Source organism: Anomaloglossus baeobatrachus, chromosome 12 (genome assembly GCF_048569485.1).
Source record: "Anomaloglossus baeobatrachus isolate aAnoBae1 chromosome 12, aAnoBae1.hap1, whole genome shotgun sequence".
NCBI classification, from domain to species: Eukaryota; Metazoa; Chordata; class Amphibia; order Anura; family Aromobatidae; genus Anomaloglossus; species Anomaloglossus baeobatrachus.
This window is the reverse complement of record NC_134364.1, coordinates 18,671,528-18,696,021: the sequence shown is the minus strand read 5'-3', so window position 1 is coordinate 18,696,021 and position 24,494 is coordinate 18,671,528. Positions and strand designations below refer to the sequence as shown.

The 24,494-nt window shown below is 49.5% G+C and overlaps 1 protein-coding gene across 1 annotated transcript in view; it reads left to right on the top strand.

Moving 5' to 3' along the window:
• Positions 1-5,757: 5,757 nt before the first annotated feature.
• The window catches only part of AMN (amnion associated transmembrane protein), a 93,296-nt gene continuing 74,559 nt past the window's right edge, over positions 5,758-24,494 (top strand). Inside the window, exons 1-3 of the mRNA XM_075329545.1 lie at positions 5,758-5,843; positions 23,795-23,916; positions 24,367-24,411. Coding sequence (XP_075185660.1) covers positions 5,804-5,843; positions 23,795-23,916; positions 24,367-24,411 — 207 coding nt within the window. The 5' untranslated portion in view covers positions 5,758-5,803. The remainder of the gene's footprint in view (positions 5,844-23,794; positions 23,917-24,366; positions 24,412-24,494) is intronic.

The following is a 24,494-nucleotide window of genomic DNA, read 5'->3' as shown; positions in this document are numbered from 1 at the left end:
AATCGGACCTCCCAGTCCGGAGTTGCTAATAATATTTAATTTTGGATATTATTTTAGAGTCAAGACAGGGGTGGGGCAGTGCTCCCCTCTGAGGTCACCAAAAGGGGAGGGGACATGGATTAAGCCAGTTTGATAAACCCAGTTCAGACATTTTTAGGTGTTCTTTGCTCGGGGGTCACGTGTATGATACACCTGTGAGAAAGTCCCTGGAACCCTGGTCGAACAGCGCCTACCTGTGGCCAGTTGCATAAGGTAACTGCCTGATTTGCCTCTGTTTGTAACCATACCTTATTTGTAGATGTACTCTGACCTATGTATATATTCTGTAAATCCCATATTGTATATATTGTAGTTTCTAGTGTGGCTTAGGCCGATTAAAATATATAATTTATCTTGGGCTGTTCTGTTATCTCGATCCTGAACTCCACGTCTGTGTGCTCGGCGCAATAGTTACCGTAATCGGTTGGTGGCAGCGAGTTTATGCCAAGGATCATTGTGGGGCGGCCAGTGAGATTTGGGGAGGTTTATATATATTCCTTCCGCTGAGGTCGGGGGAATATATACCCTACTCTCACCGGGAACCCTTCAATCATCGACATAGTAGAATTGCGGCCTCCTTGCTTATTGTCGGGCAATTCCATAGTTGGCCTGACTATAAGAGGGGCGCTAGAGAGCGCGTCACGTGCGCTGTCTGTCGGCAGGGTGGTGGAAAGGGGGGCCATAGCTTCCACTTCCTACCCCCCTGTTCGTGACACCCCCCATTTCCAACCCCCTGCATCTTTGTCAGATGCATGAGCCTTTGTAGCTTTATACATTTTTCAAAATCCTATCAATACATACATGTTGCCCCCCACCTCCATCCTGTACTAATGTCCCCCATCCTGTACTGTCTATCCTGGGCCCATCCTGGTATATACTGTATGACCCCAGTACTGGAATATACTGTCCTTCATCCTGGGACCATTCTGGTATATCTATTTCATGTTCTCCATCCTGCTATATATGTTCCCTATCCAGGGACCATTCTTGTATATATGTCCTCAATCCTGGTATATATATATTGTATATCCCCCATCCTGGGACCATCCTGGTATACATGTCCTCCATCCTAGGACCATCCTGGTATATATGTCCCCCATCCTGGGACCATCCTGGTATATATGTCCCCCATCCTGGGACCATCCTGGTATATATGTCCATCATCCTGGGACCATCCTGGTATATATGTCCATCATCCTGGGACCATCCTGGTATATATGTCCATCATCCTGGGATCATCCTAGTATATTTATATCCCCCATCCTGGGACCATCCTCCATCCTGTTATATATGTCCCCCATCCTGGGACCATTCTGGTATATATATTTCATGTTCTCCATCCTGCTATATATGTTCCCTATCCAGGGACCATTCTTGTATATATGTCCTCAATCCTGGTATATATATTGTATATCCCCCATCCTGAGACCATCCTGGTATATATGTCTCCCATCCTGGTATACATGTCCTCCATCCTGAGACCATCCTGGTATATATGTCCATCATCCTGGGGTCATCCTAGTATATATATATCCCCCATCCTGGGACCATCCTCCATCCTGTTATATATGTCACCCATCCTGGGACCATTCTGGTATATATGTCCCCCATCCTTGGACCATATTAGTATATATGTCCCCCATCCTGGAGCCGTCAGTAGTATATTTGACCCAATTCTGGAACCATCCTGGTATATATATATTACATGTCCCCCATCTTGTTATATATGTCACCCATCCTGGTATATACTGTCCTCCATCCTGGGACTATACTGGTATATATTGCACGTCCCCCATTCTGCTATATATGTCCCCCATCCTTGGCCTACTCTCGTATATAATATCCGCCATCCTGGGACCATCCTGGTATATAATGTCCTCCATCTTGGGACTTTCCTGGTATATATTGCATGTCCTCCATCCTCATATATACTGTCCTCTATCCTGTGCTATCCTTGTATATGTGTCTTCCATCCTGGTATATATTGCTTGTTTCCCATCCTGGTATATATGTCCCCCATGCTGGGACCATCCTGGTACATATTACATGTCCCTCATCTTGTCACCCATCCTGGTATATACTGTGCTCCATCTTGGGACTATCTTGGCATATATTACATGTCCCCCATCTTGTTATATATGTCTCCCATCATGGTATATACTGTCCTCCATACTGGGACTATTCTGGTATATGTTGCATGTCCCCCATCCTGGTATATACTGTCCCCCATCCTGGGCCTATCCTCGTATATACTATCCGCCATCCAGGGACCATCCTCGTATATACTGTCCTCCATCCTGGGACTATCCTTGTATATATTGCATGTCCCCCATCCTCATATATACTGTCCTCTATCCTGTGATATGTGTCTTCCATCCTTGTATATACTGTCTTCCATCCTGGTATATATTGCTTGTTTCCCATCCTGGTATATATGTCCCTCTCTTGGTATATATGTCTTCTATCCTGGGACCATCCTGGTATATATGTCCCCCATTCTGGAATATACTGTACTCCATCCTGAGACCATCCTGGTATATACTGTCCCCCATCTTGGTATATACTGTCCCCCCATCCTGGTATATACTGTCCCCCCATCCTGATATATACTGTCCCCCATCCTGGTATATACTGTCCCCCCATCCTGGTATATACTGTCCCCCCATCCTGGTATATACTGTCCCCCCATCCTGGTATATACTGTCCCCCATCCTGGTATATACTGTCCCCCATCCTGGTATATATGTCCCCCATTCTGGAATATACTGTACTCCATCCTGAGACCATCCTGGTATATACTGTCCCCCATCCTGGTATATACTGTCCCCCATCCTGGTATATACTGTCCCCCATCCTGGTATATACTGTCCCCCCATCCTGGTATATACTGTTTCCCATCCTGGGACCATCCTTGTATATATGTCCCCCATCCTCAGATGCACATCCAGCTGTAGTAGGCAGTGGGGTCAGTGGGCCCCCTTACACCACGGCCCGGTTGTGATCTCTGTGACCGCGATCGTTCCGCCCTGGTAATGTTATACTGAGCCTGATGAAGGGACCTGCGTGGTCCGGAGCTGCTATTACCATCTCCTCAGCCATTTAAAGGCATCATCCGCTGAGGACTTCAGTTCTTTTAAACAATTTCCATTGAACCAGAGGACTTTAGCAGTTGTTTGCTGATAGATTTCCGTATTTTTGGGTCCTGCCCTTTTTTTGGGCCATAGCTTGTGCCTCTTGTCCGCGCTGCTGGAGAACGTCTGTGGCTTGGATATTGTTTGAGCGTCTTTCTTATTCTTTCTTATCTGTATAATGAGGACTCGTCACAGATTTCCGGAGCAGGCGGCTCCTCCCAGAAGCGCAGACAATTTTTAAATGTGTTTTTATGGTGTTTTTGGTAACTTCTATCTCGTGGATTTCCCCCGGACACGGGGCGGCCGCAGATTTTAGGCACAGTTTTGTAAAGCGGATGGGACTCGTGTCGTATATCTGGTATTGGCACATGGCACGTGCTCAGGTACCAAACCCATTCCACAAATGGGTGGTGCCGCTCCTCCCAGCACTCACTTGCCCTGCACGATCACACCAACCCAGCAGCAGCCAGTGAGTGCACATACAGTGTCGGTGCGCAGCATGCTGAGAGTTGTAGTGAACCAAAGATACACGATTACCATCTCTCCCCTATGTCATCTGCATTGACGTGTGCGGTTGCGGGAAGGTTTCCAATATGGGGATGATCCCACCACCTATGGCCAAAACCCCAAAATCTCTCACCTTCTTCTCGAATGAATCAGGAGACTCATTTAGAAAGTGTTTGGTGACCTCCGTGTCTCGGATGTCTGAAGTCGGTGTGCTCGTCTCAGCTGCAGAACGCGGATTTACAATGCTGCTTAATAATGTGGGGACACAAATATTCTTCACCCTCTTAAAGGGAAAGGACACAAGAAATAAACCTATGCAACTCCCCACCGCTCATATAGAATAGTGGTCGCACATGCTCACCACCGCTCGTGTAGAATAGTGGTCACACATGCTCACCTCCGCTAGTGTAGAATAGAGGTCACACATGCTCACCACCCCTCGTGTAGAATAGTGGTCACACATGCTCACCACCGCTCGTGTAGAATAGTGGTCACACATGCTCACCACCGCTCATATAGAATAGTGGTTGCACATGCTCACCACCGCTCGTATAGAATAGTGGTCGCACATGCTCACCTCCGCTCGTGTAGAATAGTGGTCGCACATGCTCACCACCGCTCGTGTAGAATAGAGGTCACACATGCTCACCACCGCCCGTGTAGAATAGTGGTCGCACATGCTCACCACCGCTCGTGTAGAATAGTGGTCGCACATGCTCACCACTGCTCGCGTAGAATAGAGGTTGCACATGCTCACCACCTCTTGTGTAGAATAGTGGTTGCACATGCTCACCACCGCTCGTATAGAATAGTGGTTGCACATGTTCACCATCGCTCGCGTAGAATAGAGGTTGCACATGCTCACCACCGCTCGTGTAGAATAGTGGTCACACATGCTCACCACCGCTCGTATAGAATAGTGGTTGCACATGCTCACCACCACTCGTATAGAATAGTGGTCGCACATGCTCACCACCGCTCGTATAGAATAGTGGTCGAACATGCTCACCATCGCTCGTGTAGAATAGTGGTCGCACATGCTCACCACCTCTTGTGTAGAATAGAGGTTGCGCATGCTCACCACTGCTCGTGTAGAATAGTGGTCACACATGCTCACCACCGCTCGTATAGAATAGTGGTTGCACATGCTCACCACCGCTCGTGTAGAATAGAGGTCGCACATGCTCACCACCACTCATATAGAATAGAGGTCGCACATGCTCACCACTACAAATATAGAATAGAGGTTGCACATGCTCACTACCACTCATATAGAATAGAGGTCGCACATGCTCACCACTACTCATATAGAATAGAGGTCGCACATGCTCACCACCACTCATATAGAATAGAGGTCACACATGCTCACCACCACTCATATAGAATAGAGGTCACACATGCTCACCACCACTCATATAGAATAGAGGTCGCACATGCTCACCACCGCTCATATAGAATAGAGGTCACACATGCTCACCACCGCTCATATAGAATAGAGGTCGCACATGCTCTCCACCGCTCATATAGAATAGAGGTCGCACATGCTCACCACTACTCATATAGAATAGAGGTCACACATGCTCACCACTACTCATATAGAATAGAGGTCGCACATGCTCACCACCACTCATATAGAATAGAGGTCGCACATGCTCACCACCACTCATATAGAATAGAGGTCGCACATGCTCACCACTACTCATATAGAATAGAGGTCACACATGCTCACCACCGCTCATATAGAATAGAGGTCGCACATGCTCACCACTACTCATATAAAATAGAGGTCGCACATGCTCACCACCGCTCGGTTCACACAGGGGACTTTGGTTGTCCTGTCCCAAGGATTGGTGGTTCCTAGAGGTCCAGTGATCCCTATATATAAGGACAGGTGATATATTTGATGTTTATAGGACGACATGTTTAATTTCATGGCCCAAACAGGATAAGAATAAAGTAAAATAATCACATTAAAGGCTCAAAAACATCACAAAATTCCAAAAGCCCTGAAGGAGCAGCGGGCGGTGCAGGTTTCCGCTGAGGTTGCAGAATCTTCGTCTTCCTTCCTCCTCATGTGACACCAGAGCGGTCAAGGTGCAGAATCCCGGCCGTCACCTCGGGGAATAATGACTGCTGCACCCCTCCTGCTGTCCCTCCTGTCAGTCAGTAAGTATGGCTCTACACCCTATATCACATCACACCCGGTGGCTCCTGCCTGTATATATATATATATATATATATATATATATAATATGTCTTGTAAGCGTCTGTGGTTCTGTTTTCGGAGGCTTTTTTCCTAAAAATCTTCTATGGGGAGTCTGGAAAGAATAAAGGTATAATCAGACCTATCAAGTGCAGAATCACAATGTATAAACATTAGAAAGCGAATGTAAGAAAGTGCAGTCATATCCGGATAAAAAAGAAGGAGAAAAATGCATAAAAAAGCTGCAAACACAATAATCCATGCAGATTGCTGATGTGTATTTTGGTGCAGACATGTGTGAGGGAAAAAAAAAACAGAAAAAAAAATGCAGCATTTCCACCAGTGGAAGCGTGCTCTTATTGTGGGGAATATTGACCATTTTTTTGGGGTTTTTTTTGTGCAAAAAATCTGCAGCAAAATTGTTTAATGAAAGTGGATGTGAATCTGCACAATGTAAGGAGGCGCTGGACGGCGCTTTTCTTGGTGCATTTTCCACATCCCCTTATACAATAATAATATATTTATTCATTTATATAGCACTATTAATTCCACAGCGCTTTACATACATCAGCAACACTGTCCCCATTGGGGCTCACAATCTAAATTCCCTATCTGTATGTTTTTTGGATAAACTGTTGTAAAACCACAAGTAGTTTTTTTTTGGCTCTTGTGCACAGGAGTCTTTGTTAAGTTTTTGATGTGGAAACTGAACAGAAACGCCAAAGCTCCAAATCATGAAAGATTTCAAGCTAAAATTCTGGACTAAAAGCTTTAAAAAGTAGCAAACCTTTGAAGAAACTTGGAGTTTTGCCAAAAGTTTGCAACTTTGGGTGTTTTCACAACAGTTTATCCCAGATTATCCAAAATAGTCTGAGCACGGCTGGGGCAGGACACATCAGCTTGTGTAATTCATAACGAAATATGGAGTGTCGTACACCAGAAATCTCACTCCAGTCCCTGAATGGAATAAGATTTCTGTTGTAGCGTACAAAGGTCACACCACTCGTCAGCCGCTCTAGATTCATGAAGAGGTGAGCACTAGAGATGAGCGGGCACTACCATGCTCGGGTGCTCAGTACTGGTAACTAGTGATGAGCGGGCACTACCATGCTCGGGTGCTCAGTACTTGTAACTAGAGATGAGCAGGCACTACCATGCTCGGGTGCTCAGTACTGGTAACTAGTCATGAGCGGGCACTACCATGCTCGGGTGCTCAGTACTCGTAACTAGTCATGAGCGGACACTACCATGCTCGGGTGCTCAGTACTGGTAACTAGTGATGAGTGGGCACTACCATGCTCGGGTGCTCTGTACTGGTAACTAGTGATGAGCGGGGCACTACCATGCTCGGGTGCTCAGTACTCGTAACTAGAGATGAGTGGGCACTACCATGCTCGGGTGCTCAGTACTCGTAACTAGTGATGAGCGGGCACTACCATGCTCGGGTGCTCAGTACTCGTAACTAGTGATGAGCGGGCACTACCATGCTCGGGTGCTCAGTACTCGTAACTAGTGATGAGCGGGCACTACCATGCTCGGGTGCTCAGTACTCGTAACTAGAGATGAGTGGGCACTACCATGCTCGGGTGCTCAGTACTCGTAACTATTGATGAGCGGGCACTACCATGCTCGGGTGCTCAGTACTCGTAACTAGAGATGAGTGGGCACTACCATACTCGGGTGCTCAGTACTCGTAACTAGTGATGAGCGGGCATTACCATGCTCAGGTGCTCAGTACTCGTAACTAGTGATGAGTGGGCACTACCATGCTCGGGTGCTCTGTACTCGTAACTAGAGATGAGTGGGCACTACCATGCTCGGGTGCTCAGTACTCGTAACTAGAGATGAGTGGGCACTACCATGCTCGGGTGCTCAGTACTCGTAACTAGAGATGAGCGGGCACTACCATACTCGGGTGCTCAGTACTCGTAACTAGAGATGAGTGGGCACTACCATGCTCGGGTGCTCAGTACTCGTAACTAGTGATGAGAGAGTGTGCTGCCCCATGCTCGTCAGCCGAGCCGCTCGGGTCCGGACCTTCAGTGGGTGGCTCAAGGGTCTCCGGACCCGGGGATCCTGCGGTCACTTTGATCAAAAGGGGTTGGCCGTTTGGGGACGTAGGTGTACGGCCGGAACCGTGTTAAGTTCGTGACGCCACCCACGGGATGTGGTGAAGGTGGACACCACCGCTGCAGTTACGGGGCACCCAGGGGAGATGTTGTGCAGCAAGTTGTTAACCCCTCCGTGGGTAGGGATGGTGGCCCCGGGACCCGTTGGGGGAGTTGGGCGGTGCAGGGAGATGGGCGGCTGGAGGGCACTGATGTACTCACTATTAGTAACCACACGAGTCTCTGTTAAACCAAGATGATGGTGGTCGGTGCCCGCAGCCGGCTGCAGTCTGGTCCCCCACCCGGCTGATGGTCTCCATCTTTCTCCCGCACCTGTTTTGTGATGGTGGACTACCTGTGCTTGCAACTTCAGGAGTCCGCTCCCGGCTTGTGGTTGCCTGAGGAGCCCTTTGCCCGCAGACGCTGGCCTGTGGGATCTCTCTGCCGTGGCGGTGGCTTACTATCCCCCTCGTTGGGCTGTTGGCTGGGACAGGACCTCTAGTCCTGGCCGCAATCAGTTAATTAGCTAGCCCCCAGTAGCTTCTGAACCTAGCTTCAGGGTCTGAGTACCCCCCTGTGTGCTCCAGTTTCCGAGTTGGTTCCCCGGGTTGGTATCGGCGGGCTGCTGCTCTGTCCCGGTTCCCCTCGGTTTCACCGAGCCGTGTTCCCGGCTCCTGCAGACGGAGACTGACGTCTGCCTCCTAGCCAAAGGTACCAGGGCTCTTACCCTGCCACTGGTTCAGGTTGGGTCCCTCCTGTGCTGGAGCTGCACACAGCTCAGCCCACACACCTCTCCTCGTGACCAGTCTAGACTTGAACTTCAGGACTAGACTAAACTTTCCCGCCCCAGGCTGTCTAGGACTCCTTGGTGGGCGTGACCAACCACCTGGTTCCGCCCCCCTGGTGTGTCCATCAAGCTCTGAGGGGGGTGACTAGGGTTTAATATGCTCTGTACTGGTAACTAGTGATGAGCGGGCACTATCATGCTCGGGTGCTCAGTACTGGTAACTAGTGATGAGCGGGCACTACCATGCTCGGGTGCTCAGTACTGGTAACTAGTGATGAGCGGGCACTACCATGCTCGGGTGCTCAGTACTGGTAACTAGTGATGAGCGGGCACTACCATGCTCGGGTGCTCAGTACTGGTAACTAGTGATGAGCGGGCACTACCATGCTCGGGTGCTCAGTACTGGTAACTAGTAATGAGCGGGCACTGCCATGCTCGGGTGCTCAGTACTGGTAACTAGTGATGAGCGGGCACTACCATGCTCGGGTGCTCAGTACTGGTAACTAGTGATGAGCGGACACTACCATGCTCGGGTGCTCAGTACTCGTAACTAGTGATGAGCGGGCACTACCATGCTCGGGTGCTCAGTACTGGTAACTAGTGATGAGCGGGCACTACCATGCTCGGGTGCTCGGTACTGGTAACTAGTGATGAGCGGGCACTACCATGCTCAGGTGCTCAGTACTGGTAACTAGTGATGAGCAGGCACTACCATGCTCGGGTACTCAGTACTGGTAAATATTAATGAGCGGGCACTACCATGCTCGGGTGCTCAGTACTGGTAAATATTAATGAGCGGGCACTACCATGCTTGGGTGCTCAGCACTGGAGTGAAGCTATGAAAAGATGAAGATGGCCGCAGGTGAATAGAATACTTATAGGGGCAGGGACTTATATTTATGGCTCCATTCCAGCGGTGAAATAAGACAGAACACTGGAGTGCGGCTTTCATTTTGAATAAGGGGAAAAAGGAAAACTTCCAAACTTTTTTCTTGTAAATCTGCAGCTGAAATTGATAAATAGTAACTAATGTAAAATACAAGACACGACCCAAAGTAACACGACGAGTCCTGAAATAGGAATGAAATAAGTGTAAAATATAGGAACAGATCCCAGGACCAGATCCCAGGACCAGATCCCAGGACCAGATCCTGCGATTTATATACAGAAGTGATGAATCCATAAGATAAATATGTAAATATCAGAGATACATTTGGGTACTTTCGGATACATTCGGATACATTCAGATATATTCGGATACATTCGGATACATTCGGATACATTCGGATACATTCGGATACATTCGGATATATTCAGATACATTCAGATACATTCAGATACATTCGGATACATTCGGATATATTCGGATACATTCGGATACATTCGGATACATTCGGATATATTCGGATACAATCGGATACATTCGGATACATTCGGATATATTCGGATACATTCGGATACATTCGGATATATTCAGATACATTCAGATACATTCAGATACATTCGGATACATTCGGATATATTCAGATACATTCAGATACATTCAGATACATTCGGATACATTCGGATATATTCAGATACATTCAGATACATTCGGATATATTCAGATACATTCAGATACATTCAGATACATTCGGATATATTCGGATACATTCAGATACATTCGGATATATTCGGATACATTCAGATACATTCAGATATATTCAGATACATTCAGATACATTCGGATATATTCGGATACATTCAGATACATTCGGATACATTCGGATATATTCATATACATTCAGATACATTCGGATACATTCAGATACATTTGGATACATTCAGATATATTCGGATATATTCGGATACATTTGGATACATTCAGATATATTCAGATACATTCGGATACATTCAGATATATTCTGATATATTCGGATACATTCGGATACATTCGGATATATTCATATACATTCGGATACATTCGGATATATTCAGATACATTCGGATATATTCAGATATATTCGGATACATTCGGATACGCGGCCGTCCCGTGTCACTTCCTTCTGGGTTTCCCTTTATGCAATGATATGATTTTCTCTGTAGTCACGGGACGGTGTCGGGAATAATACCTATGAAGTGCGGATCTGTCGCGGACCGTCGTGACTCATCTCTCGGCTGCGGGAAGTGTCTCTGGTGAATTTACCAGTTTTTTTTTTAAATACTTTGCATGCCCCAAACACATCTCAAGTCTCCTCGTCATCATTTGAGCCTCCAAAAATTTACTTTACACAATTTCTGCTCCTTTTACTTTCTGGAAACATTATTGCAAACTTGGAACAAATAAATATAATTTATGCAGAATGGGTTTTGTTTTTTTTTTAATGCAATATTTGGAAGTTTTCAATTTTTTTGCACCATATTTTAAGGTTCAGGGTCCATGATGAAATCACAAGATTACTGCAACAGTGAAATCAGGATTGTCACAAACCACCGGGGGGTCACTCAGAAATCCCCCGCGCTGGCTACCAGTACGTCACAATCGGGGGGTAACAAGTGGGGGTCACCCCTCCTTTATACCTCCCGACCGACAGACAGAGCACGTGACGCGCTCTCTAGCGCCCCTCTTATAGTCAGGCCAATTATGGAATTGCCCGACAATAAGCAAGGAGGCCGCTATACTACTTATGCCGATTATTGAAGGGTCCCCGGTGAGAGTAGGGTATATATTCCCCCGACCTCCGCGGGCGGAATATATAAAATCTCCCCGAATCTCACTGGCCTCCCCACAATAATCCTTGGCACAAACTCGCTGCCACCAACCGCTTCACGGTAACTATTAGCCGAACACACAGACGTGGGATTCAAGATCGAGATAACAGAACAGCCCAAGATTAATTATATAATTTAATCAGCCTAAAGCACACTAGAAACTACAATATATACAATAGGGAATCTACAGAATATACATATGTCAGAGTACAGTTACAGATAAAGCATGGGTTACAAACAGGTATGCAATTCAATCAGTTACCTTGTGCGTCTGGCCACAGGGGGGCGCTGTAGACCAGGTTTCCAGGAACTCCCACAGATGTTTCCTGCACGTGACCCCCAGCGAAAGAACACTGGAAAATGGCCGAAGTAGGGTTATCAACCTGGACAAATCCAGGTCCCCTCCTACCTTCGTGACCTCAGAGGGAGCACTGCTCCACCCCTGGCTGGAGTTATGGACAAAATCCACAACATGGAATATGGCCATAACTTGGCCTGGGAGCGTCGTAGGCGGACGCCAATGCTCTCATTGTGACAGTTATGAATTTAGCTACAGAACGAGAGGTTTCATGACTTGTCTACTAGTTCCACATTGGCTGATATCACGCCTGGGGTATTTCCCAAGCTCCCGCTCCCATAAAAAAGGTGTGCCAGCATCGTCCGCATGCGAAAACACCATTTTTATGGTTGCCGTATTTATCGGAAATATGGCTTGCGAGATATGAACCATTTTTTACTGGAGTCGTTCTGTCTGGCTAGTTCCAGAGCCTTATAATGAGACACAACTCTTGTTACAGGGTGACGGCAGGGAGTCATCCTGTGTCCTTTGTTCCCACATCACCTAATTTCCATATCACAGGAGATGGCCATGGGATGGGTTGCTAAACAAGTTGTGTGAAGGAAAGGGGGGGTGACACCAGGAGAGGGCTTCCTGACATAACTTGAATATCATGATTTATCGTCATATCTCCGGATTTACCTCACACCTCCCCCCTTTTGAGGGCGCTAGGGGGCAGCACACTCCGGTGTTCCCCCGTGCGCCCGTCCGCGACCTCTCCTTGTCGGGACAGCCCGTCTGCGTTACCGTGGTCACGGCCCCTTTTGTGGCGAATGGTGAAGTTGTATTGCTGGAGCGCAAGGCTCCATCGCAACAGTCGCCCATTCGTCCCAGAGACGGTGTGCAACCAGCTGAGGGGGTTGTGGTCCGTCTCCACGATGAAGTGGCGCCCGTATAGATAGGGTTGCAGACGCTGCAGGGCCCACACTATGGCCAGGCACTCCTTCTCCATTGTGGAATAGGCCACTTCCCTCGGTAACAGCTTCCTGCTCAGGTACAAGACTGGGTGCTCTTGGCTCGCAGAGTCCACCTGGCTGAGCACCGCACCGAGGCCGAAGTCACTGGCGTCGGTCTGTACTACAAACGGCCGCGTGAAGTCGGCTGCCTGTAGCACGGGCGGGCTGTACAGGGCGTCCTTTAGGGCCCGGAAGGCTGTCTCGCAGTCCATTGTCCAATCGACTGCAGAGGGCAGCTTCTTCTTGGTGAGGTCCGTCAGGGGCTTTGCCAGGCTACTATAGCATGGAACAAACCTCCTATAGTACCCAGCGGTCCCCAAGAAGGACATCACCTGATTCTTGGTCCTGGGGGTGGGCCAGGATGCGATGGCCTCCACTTTCTCAGGCTCGGGCTTCAGTGTTCCCCCGCCTACCCGGTGACCGAGGTACTGGACCTCGCTCATGGCCAGCTGACACTTGCCCGGCTTGATGGTCAAACCTGCCCGGTGGACCCGCCTGAGCACCTGTGCTAGATGCTCTAGGTGATCTTCCCAGGTGGGACTGAAGACGGCAATGTCATCCAGGTACGCGGCCGCGTACCCTTCAAGTCCCTTGAGCAGGGTGTTGACCATCCGCTGGAAAGTGGCAGGGGCATTCCTCATCCCGAATGGCATCACCGTGGACTCGTACAGTCCAAATGGGGTAATAAAGGCAGAGCGTTCCCTGGCCTTGCGAGTCAGGGGGATCTGCCAATATCCCCGGCTCAGGTCCATGATGGTCAGGTACTGAGCCCCGGCCAACTGATCGAGCAGGTCATCGATGCGTGGCATTGGGTACGCATCGGCGACCGTGACAGCATTGAGCCCCCTGTAGTCCACGCAGAACCGAGTGGTTCGGTCCTTCTTAGGGACGAGGACTACAGGCGAGGCCCAAGCGCTGTTGGATGCCTGGATCACCCCCAGCTTCAGCATCTCGTCAATCTCCTGGCGCATGTGTTGCTGCACCTCCAGGGAGACCCGATATGCTGAACGCCGGATCGGGGGATGATCCCCAGTGTCCACGTGATGGACAGCCAAGTCAGTCCTTCCGGGCTGGTTGGTAAACAACCCCCGGAAGGGGTGTAGGGTGGCCCACAGCTGGGACCGTTGGTCCTCCAAGAGCTGGTGGCCAACCTCCACATCCTCAATGGATCCGCCTGCCCTAACCTGGGCTAGCATATCCAAGAGGGTTTCCGCTTCTCCCTCCTCGGGCAGGTTGCACACGGGGAGCGCACATGCCTCCCGCTCATGATGTGCCTTCATCATGTTCACATGGAAGGGCTTCCGCCTTCCACGGGCAGGGTCCAGGGTGACCAGGTACGTCACAGGGTGGAGCTGCTGGTACACGAGGTATGGGCCTTCCCAGGCTGCCTGAAGCTTGTCCTGTGGTACGGGGACCAGTACCCACACCTTTTGACCCACTTGGTAGGTCCTCTCACAAGCGTTCTGGTCGTACCAACGCTTCTGATCGGCCTGGGCTTGAGCCATATTGTCGTGTACCAGTTGCGTCAAGGCCTGCATTTTGTCCCGGAAGCGCATGACATACTCGATAACCGACACTCCAGGGGTGGCCAAATCCCCTTCCCAAGCCTCTTTCACCAGAGCCAGGGGGCCCCGCACACGTCGCCCGTACAGGAGCTCAAACGGTGAGAATCCTGTTGAGGCCTGTGGAACCTCCCGGTAAGCAAATAACAGGTGTGGGAGATACCGCTCCCAGTCACGCCCATGGGAGTCGACCAACATCTTAAGCATCTGCTTTAAGGTGCCATTGAACCGCTCGCACAGGCCATTAGTCTGTGGATGGTACGGGCTGGCCACCAGATGTCGCACCTGGACTTGCTTACAGAGGGCCTCCATCAGCTGGGACATGAATTGGGTCCCCCGGTCAGTGAGCATTTCCTGGGGAAAACCCACTCGGGAGAAAATCTCCAGCAATGCGGTGGCCACCTTGTCAGCCCGAATGGACGACAAGGCCACTGCTTCTGGGTACCGGGTGGCATAGTCCACTACCGTCAGTATGAAGCGTTTCCCGGAGCTGCTGGGGATGGCCAGCGGGCCGACCAGATCCACAGCCACCCTCCTGAAAGGCTCATCGATGATTGGCAGAGATACTAGTGGGGCTTTGGGGTGTGGCCCCGCCTTCCCCACTCTCTGACAGGTTTCACACGAACGGCAGTAGGCAGCCACATCGGCCCCCATTTTTGGCCAGTAGAAATGCTGGTTTAACCTGGCCTTGGTCTTAGCGATCCCTAGGTGTCCGGCCATCGGAATCTCATGTGCGATCCGCAACAACTCCGTCCGGAACGGATAGGGTACCACCAACTGTCGGTCCCTGGGCCACGCCTCCGGTGAACCCTGCTGGACCGTGGCCCGGTACAGCCGTCCTTGGTCCCAGACCACTCGCTCCGGGTCCGAGTCCGAGGGAGGCTGGGCCGCCTGCTCCTTAAGAGCTTTCAGGCTGTCGTCAGCTTCTAACGCTGCCTGAAACCCCTGACTAGATGTGGCCAGAATCGACGAGACTGTCACATCTTCGGTCAGTACCCCGGGACCTGTGTCCTGGCCTCCACCTGACTCGGCTGCCACTTGGTCAGAAGGGGAAGAGCTATCGGACCTCCGGGAGGCCCCTTGGCTTCCAGCACTCCCACTGCGGGTGACAGCGGCCACAGCCGCTGCGACCGTGGGTCGTGCCTGCTCCTCCTCCGTTCCTGACCAAGTCGCCGGTTCAGGCAGACCTACCTGGCTTCCTGACACCCCGGTTGTGGGGGAACCATGCACCGAGATCTTACCTGGGAGCACTTCCGCTCCTGGACCGGCCCCAATCTCACCTGCCTGTTCCCCTCCTGCAGCAACAGAACCCCGCTGTGAAATCTCTGGGGACCCCACATTTGCTGTGGTAGCCCCCACCCCACACACTGGTCCTCCCCCTGCAGCACCCTGCTCTCTGCTTATCCCTGCAGAGGGCAACAGATCCCAGCTCACAGGCTGATTACTTGTAGAGGCATTGTCACACCTTTCTCTGACCCCCTCCCCTGTCACAGCTGCAGCTGTGTGTGTGTCTATGGTGTCTATGCAAGCAGAAATATCAGAGTTCACTCCCTCCTCCCTTACATCATTCATAGATAACACATTAACATTGTCCGGAGGCATGTCAGTACTGGCTGAAGGTTCAGCCCTTGGTTGGGGCCCAAACTGGGAGGTTATCTGCCCCAAATCTGTCCCAAGTAGCACGTTTGCGGGGATCCGATCAGTTACCCCCACCTCCCTCACCCCTCGCCCTGCGCCCCAGTCCACATAAATGTCAGCAACAGGCAGCGCCGGGTCAATGCCTCCAATCCCGGAGACAGCGAGGGTTTTTCCAGGGATCAAGTCTTGGGGGGACACCATCTCAGGCCGCACCAGAGTCACCTCCGAGGCGCTGTCTCGCAGTCCTATGGTCACAGACCGGCCGACGGTGACAGGTTGGAAGCTGTCCAGGGACCTACCACCACCCCCACCCACACAATACACCTTGGGCGGCCCTTGGGACGGGGACGGAGCCGGGGCCTTGGGACGCTGAGGGCACATGGCCTTGAAGTGTCCAGGTAGGTTGCACTGGTGGCACCGTCTTGGTTCTGCCACGGGCCTGGAGAGGGGAGTTGAGGGGGACACCCCCTGCAGTCTAGGGGCAGGTGGGGCAGTCGCAGAATTCATCTTACCCCCTCTCCAGGTGCTGCTGGTGGCTGCTCTCCTGGCTTCAGGAGCCCGATTGTTGGTGTAGTCATCGGCCAGGGCAGCTGTAGCCGTGGACCCCTTTGGCTTCTGGTCTCGGATGAACTGGCGGAGATCCTCAGGGCAGTTCCACAAGAGTTGCTCCGTGATGAACAAGTCCAGGATCTCCGGTCCGGTGGAAAGCTGCAGGCCTTGGGTCCAGTGGTCGGCAGCTCGGGCAAGTGCCCGCCTGTGGTCAGCCCAGGAGTCCTTTGGTCCCTTCTGTAGGCTCCGGAACTTCTTGCGGTAGGACTCTGGGGTGAGGTTGTACTGTTGGATCAGGGCCCGCTTGATGGTGTCGTAGCCCTGATCTGCCTCAGCAGGCAAGTCCCCAAGGATATCCAGGGCCTTACCCCTTAAACGGGGGGTCAGGTATTTGGCCCACTGCTCCTTGTCCAGATGGTGCTGCAAGCAAGTCCGTTCAAAAGCAGTCAAGAAAGAGTCCAAGTCTCCATCCTTCTCCAGCACTGGGAAGTCCTCAACACGGACCTTTGGAAGTTTGGTGTCTTGAAGGTCACGTGTGGCTGATGAGGGCCGGAGCTGAGCTAGCTGCAGCTGGTGGTCACGGTCTGCCTGTTGCCGTCGCTCCGCAGCCTCACGCTCTGCCTGGCGCTCTTCACGCGCTGCCTGCCGCTCTGCCCTGCGCTCTGCCAGGAGTTCCTTGTAGCCCTCCTGGTCTCCAGCCTGGAGAAGGGCCATAGCCATTTGAAGAAGGCTATCCGAGCCTCCCAGGCTCGGTGGAATGGCACGTGGTGATCTGCGGCCCGCTGCGGAGCCTGGTGATTCACTGTCCATTGCAGAGCGGAGGGCTGGCATCTGGCTCGTTGAGGACCCTTGGGTGAGCTGCTCCTCATCTTGTCCATAATTGCTAGGTTGTGCAATGTCCTCTGCAGAGCTGTTTTCTGGCGTCGAGCTCCTGGAGGACTCGTGGGCAACCTCCTCATTACTGTCCACAGCACCGTCCTCCCTCTCTTCGGCTCCTGCCTTAGCATTGGCCAGTTGCATAGCTCTGCTCCTGGTGCCATCAGCCATTCTTGCAGACTTTTGGTCACTGACACAGAACTGACACCTGATGCCTCCACACACCTTACAGTATCTGCACTCTGACACTCTAGTGTTGAGCTAGTCTGAAGACCCCAGCAGCCACAGCTGCTGCAGGCAGTCTTTAGTGTCTGGGAGTATGGGTCTCACACTCACACACACTATTATCTCGATCCCACCGCTATGCCACCAATATGTCACAAACCACCGGGGGGTCACTCAGAAATCCCCCGCGCTGGCTACCAGTACGTCACAATCGGGGGGTAACAAGTGGGGGTCACCCCTCCTTTATACCTCCCGACCGACAGACAGAGCACGTGACGCGCTCTCTAGCGCCCCTCTTATAGTCAGGCCAATTATGGAATTGCCCGACAATAAGCAAGGAGGCCGCTATACTACTTATGCCGATTATTGAAGGGTCCCCGGTGAGAGTAGGGTATATATTCCCCCGACCTCCGCGGGCGGAATATATAAAATCTCCCCGAATCTCACTGGCCTCCCCACAATAATCCTTGGCACAAACTCGCTGCCACCAACCGCTTCACGGTAACTATTAGCCGAACACACAGACGTGGGATTCAAGATCGAGATAACAGAACAGCCCAAGATTAATTATATAATTTAATCAGCCTAAAGCACACTAGAAACTACAATATATACAATAGGGAATCTACAGAATATACATATGTCAGAGTACAGTTACAGATAAAGCATGGTTTACAGACAGGTATGCAATTCAATCAGTTACCTTGTGCGTCTGGCCACAGGGGGGCGCTGTAGACCAGGTTTCCAGGAACTCCCACAGATGTTTCCTGCACGTGACCCCCAGCGAAAGAACACTGGAAAATGGCCGAAGTAGGGTTATCAACCTGGGCAAATCCAGGTCCCCTCCTACCTTCGTGACCTCAGAGGGAGCACTGCTCCACCCCTGGCTGGAGTTATGGACAAAATCCACAACATGGAATATGGCCATAACTTGGCCTGGGAGCGTCGTAGGCGGACGCCAATGCTCTCATTGTGACAGTTATGAATTTAGCTACAGAATGAGAGGTTTCATGACTTGTCTACTAGTTCCACATTGGCTGATATCACGCCTGGGGTATTTCCCAAGCTCCCGCTCCCATAAAAAAGGTGTGCCAGCATCGTCCGCATGCGAAAACACCATTTTTATGGTTGCCGTATTTATCGGAAATATGGCTTGCGAGATATGAACCATTTTTTACTGGAGTCGTTCTGTCTGGCTAGTTCCAGAGCCTTATAATGAGACACAACTCTTGTTACAGGGTGACGGCAGGGAGTCATCCTGTGTCCTTTGTTCCCACATCACCTAATTTCCATATCACAGGAGATGGCCATGGGATGGGTTGCTAAACAAGTTGTGTGAAGGAAAGGGGGGGTGACACCAGGAGAGGGCTTCCTGACATAACTTGAATATCATGATTTATCGTCATATCTCCGGATTTACCTCACAAGGATGATATGTTCACAAGTTGCAGATTTTCTGCACCTAAAACTGCATTTCTTGGCAGGAAAAACACTAGTTTTTGTGCTTTTTGATGCTTTTTTTATGCATTATAGGGAGATAGGGGAAATGCTGGGTATAAAAAACAAGTCAATTGTTTGGTGCAATTTGTTTCTGCAACAAAATCTGCAAGGAAAAAATCTGCAATGTGTGCACAGCACTTGAGGATTCTCATACACTTTGCTGGGATGCGTTTTACCTTGCATATTGGTTAAAATCTGCAAGAAAAAAATGCAGCGTGTGCACACAGCCTTAGGCTAGTTTCACACTTGCGTTGTGTGACGGATGTAACAGATGCGTTGCATATAGTGGCACAACTGATGCGACAGATCCTGCAAAACAACGGAATCCGTTGTAACTTTTTTTTTCAGCGATTTACTCAACTGAGCATGCTCAGTTGAGTAAAGACGGATTCGTCACAGGAATCCACCAAACGTCGGATTCCGCTGGATTCCGCCACCATAGGCTTCCATTATAAAAACGACAGACGCCGACGGAATCCTGCACATTGCGTTTTTTTGACTCTCCGGGAAGTGCAGAAAAACGCTACATGCTGCGTTCCTTCCGCCCGGAGGATGCAACGCAGCGTCGGCCGGCAGATACAACGCAGGGCCATCAGTCGCAATACGTCGTCCATATAAGTCAATGGGAAGCAGCGGAATCCGTTAACAGATTGCACTGTTTTCCAAAGTGGCGAATTGCGACTGAAGGGCTTCGAAAGCCGAGATTGCTCCAAACAGGACGGGCGCCGGCAGTGATCTCCATAAGAGACAATGATGTTCAAAAAGTGCTATAGCACAGGTGACCAACCAATCAGGTACAAGTCCCCCAGAGCTTCTAAAATATAAAATAAAAAATAAATTAACTTTTTAAAAAGATAAAAAAAATATTTAAAAAATTTGAATCATCCCCTTAGTTCCATTTAGAAAAAACAAAACAAAAGTTTTTGTTGCATTTGTAAAAATCTTGATCAATCTAAATATAAAATACCGTAAGGTTAAAAAATTAAAAAAAAAAAAATTAAAAATCGCTGATATTCAGTCACCACAAATTCTCTAAAAAAATATAATAAAAAGAGATTAAAGCGTTTTATGTATCCAAAGACGGCGGCATTAAAATCACAACTCAGCCCTAATACATCATAAAGAAAAACTTACGGATCTCTGAAAAATCAGTGACAAACTTTATTTTGAATTTTGAATTTTTTAGGCGCTGAAATAGTAAACAGAACTATATGGATTGGATATTGCTGTAATCGTACGGACCGGAGACTCATGACTCCGGGTCATAAAGTGAACACAGGACATTGATGTAAAGCGGTCTCACCCATAACACCCCCCTCTTATGGCGTCCCCCCAACCCCCCTCTTCTTTCAGGTAGTGACATCTGTGTAATGAGGCCACTTCCTCTTTGAGATAAAAGTTTCATGTGACAATTTGTTTTATCAAGCTCTTAAAGGGATAGTCCAACAAAAGAAAAAAGTTGTGTTTACTTCCAGAAACAGCGCCACCCCCTGTCCACAGGTGGTCTGTGGTATTGCAGCTCAGTTCTGTCTACTTTATTGGAGCTGTGTGGAATACCTGACTCAATCCTGAACATCCCCTTTAAGTCCTACAGATCTTATATACAGTATATGACCATGTGATCACACCTAAACACTTACGTCCTCCTCTGTGTATTTGAGGGTTCACAGCAAAGTAAAGTTTTGCATTAGTCTATGTGTACCCCTGTAAATCGCGGTGCAGAGCATCAGTCTGGGGGACAGGGGGCTTCTTCTGTTGCTTTCTGGATAACATTTTTGATATCAGATTTGCTCTGTAAAAAGGGAGGCGACAGGTGAAGTCCCGAGGGTCATTATGGGGGGTTTCATGGGGTTTCGTGCACGTGAGTTCTTTTTATCTGCGCTCCCCGAGGACCGATGAGTGAAAACCTCCGTGATAGCGATGGCAGTATTATCGATAGTGATACAGCGACACCAGGGGAATTATTCGCAGGGAGTTTTCTTTTCTTTGCCCTTTAATCTCATTATTTCTCACATATCAGGTTTTCTAATGACTGGATGTGACCTGTGATATTGAGACACCGAAAAAATAGAGAAACGGAGGAAAGTGACACAACGAAAGTGTAGAAAGAGAACGGAATATTGGGGGCAAATTCTGGGACAGGAGCAGCCGCGATATCGGCGTCTCGTCCGGTGCGATCCGCGGTTTTCACAGATCGCGCGGGGACCTGTGATATTCTGCGCGGATGTGAACGGCCGATCATTTATTTCCTCTTTTTCCTCGGACCGAGTCGTCCCAGGAAAGAAATTGTAGGCGTCTATTTTTGATCCAAATGTCAGATCAAATTGAACAAGTCTACGGGTCTGTGAGAAAATCGGAGCGTGCATGGGAGACATCCGAGCACCGCCCGGACGCACAGAAGGGAGAAGGCGGAGGAACTTTATGTTTTCCACCTCTGAGAAAAGCTGATGCCCCTCCGATAAGAGTCCGATCGACGTCTGGTCAGAATAATCGGAGGGTTTGTCCCGGATTTGGAGAAAGCGTGGTGTGATCCCACCCAGTGATGGCCGAGTTCAGCTCTGGAGCGGATTTCATTTTACATTAAAATTTACAGAAAGGGGGACATTTTCAGATGAACTAAAGCTGCATTTAGCTTTTCTTCTCCTCTCGCTTCCTAAAGCTTCGCGTGCACAAACCTGAACTCGCCATCTTTCCTCCATCTGACGTATCTCACCTACCGGATCTACCCATCACAGTAAATGGCTTTGCGCTCTCGCCTCTCACCTGGATCGGACGTCCACTGCTTCGGGGTAACCCCTGACTCCCTTATCCTTCACACATGGACTCCGTCCCTTCCTCAATCCTCAATCTACTAAAATGCTCGTACATGTCCTCATCATCTCCCGCCTCGACTACTGCAACATTCCCCTCTGTGGCCTCCCTGATAACACTCGCACCTCTTCAATATGTCATTAACTCCGCTGCCCGACTAATCCACCTCTCTCCTCGCTTCTCCGCTCTGCAAATCCCTCCATTGGCTCCCAATTCCCCAACAAATCCAGGTCAAACTACTAACACTGACCTACAAAGCCGTCCATAACCATATATATAAATAATAATTCGCCCGAGGTCACCATTATTCTATCTCCAGGCCCCCAATATTCTTTCCCCAGGCCCCCAAAATTCTTTCCCCAAGCCCCCATTATTCTATCTCCAGGCCCTCAAAATTCTTTCCCCAGGCCCCCATTATTCTATCTCCAGGCCCCCAAAATTCTTTCCCCAGGCCCCCATTATTCTATCTCCAGGCCCCCATTATTCTATCTCCAGGTCCCCATTATTCTATCTCCAGGCCCCCATTATTCTTTCTCCAGGCCCCCAAAATTCTTTCCCCAGGCCCCCATTATTCTATCTCCAGGCCCCCATTATTCTATCTCCAGGCCCCCAAAATTCTTTCCCCAGGCCCCCATTATTCTATCTCCCGGCCCCCATTATTCTATCTCCAGGCCCCCATTATTCTATCTCCAGGCCCCCATTATTCTATCTCCAGGCCCCCAAAATTCTTTCCCCAGGCCCCCATTATTCTATCTCCAGGCCCTCATTATTCTTTCTCCAGGCCTCCATTATTCTTTCCCCAGGCCCCCAAAATTCTTTCCCCAGGCCCCCATTATTCTATCTCCAGGCCCCCATTATTCTATCTCCAGGCCCCCAATATTCTTTCCCCAGGCCCCCATTATTCTATCTCCAGGCCCCCGTTATTCTTTCCCCAGGCCCCCATTATTCTATCTTCAGGCCCCCGTTATTCTTTCCCCAGGCCACCATTATTCTATCTCCAGGCCCCCATTATTCTATCTCCAGGCCCCCATTATTCTATCTTCAGGCCCCCGTTATTCTTTCCCCAGGCCACCATTATTCTATCTCCAGGCCCACAATATTCTTTCCCCAGGCCCCCATTATTCTATCTCCAGGCCCCCAATATTCTTTCCCCAGGCCCCCATTATTCTATCTCCAGGCCCCCATTATTCTATCTCCAGGCCCCCATTATTCTATTTCCAGGCCCCCATTATTCTTTCCCCAGGCCCCCAATATTCTATCCTTGATGGTGATTGCATTTGGGAACTGTTTGGCGCCATTCTTGTGTCTGTGCGGTGTATGGCACAATATATGAGCAGTGCGATGGCTACATTGTAAGCTGTTTATTAAATAATAGCTCCATGTGTTTTCATCTGATACATCGTATCCACACTGGGAAAGGAGGCTTATATATATATATATAGATATATATATATAAAATTAATTTTATTAATTTATATAGCACTATTAATTCCACAGCACTTTACATACATTAGCAACACTGTCCCCATTGGGCTCACAATCTAGAGTCACTATCTGTATGTCTTTCGAGTGTGGGAATATATATATATATATATATATATATATATATCTAAAAATATATCCTCCTCTGTGTCCTGGGCATCGGCCTCTGCCACCATTGGGTGTCTTTGGGGTACCTTGGGGTCCCGTGCTGCCATCTTGTGCCATCTCCTTTGGCCGGTCGGGGCCGGTAGAGTCTTGCACTGTTGCTCCTGGTTATTTTATGTCTTTTGTTTGTTATTTTCCTGCATTTTTGTGAATATTTATTTCTTTAGTTTCCGCTTCTGAGGCCTTGTACAAGCGCTGGATCCCTGATACAAACTTCGAGAATGCCTCCAACTGGAAGGAGCGGAGAGTCCCCTGCGGCCCGGACGCTGCCGTGTTCCCAGGAGACCAGGTCTGTTTCTATATATCCTCCATCTGTCTGGAAATTTCATACCCAGAATATGGACCCTTAAAGGGGTTGTCCAGGATTTGAAAAACATGGCTGCTTTCTTTCAGGAACAGCGCCACCCCTGACCATCTGTTGTGCCTGGTATTGCATCTCAGCCCTGTTCATATGGATGCAGCTGAATTGTAATCCCATCCATAGCCCGTGGTCAGGAGTGACGCTGTCTCTGAAAGAAAGTAGCAATGTGTTTCGAATCCTGAATATTACCTTTAACGAAGTAGTTAAAAACAAAACAGCGCCACACTGGCAGTCAGGCTGTGTGTGGTATTGCAGCGCAGCCTCCTTCACTGCAGTGGAGTGATACATCCTTGTGGTCCTGTTTCTGCCTTTTTTTTCTCTCCTCTTTCGCTCATTTCTGCATTGGGAGGGGATTTAATCATGTGGTTCTCTCCGCAGAGGGTCTCCGTCTTCGTCCAGTCGTCCCACGCACTGACCGATCTGGTAAGAAACCATTCCACCATCCTTACATTTATAGATCCTCCATGCGACATTGTCCAAAATGTAGAAATGGTGGCAGAGATTGT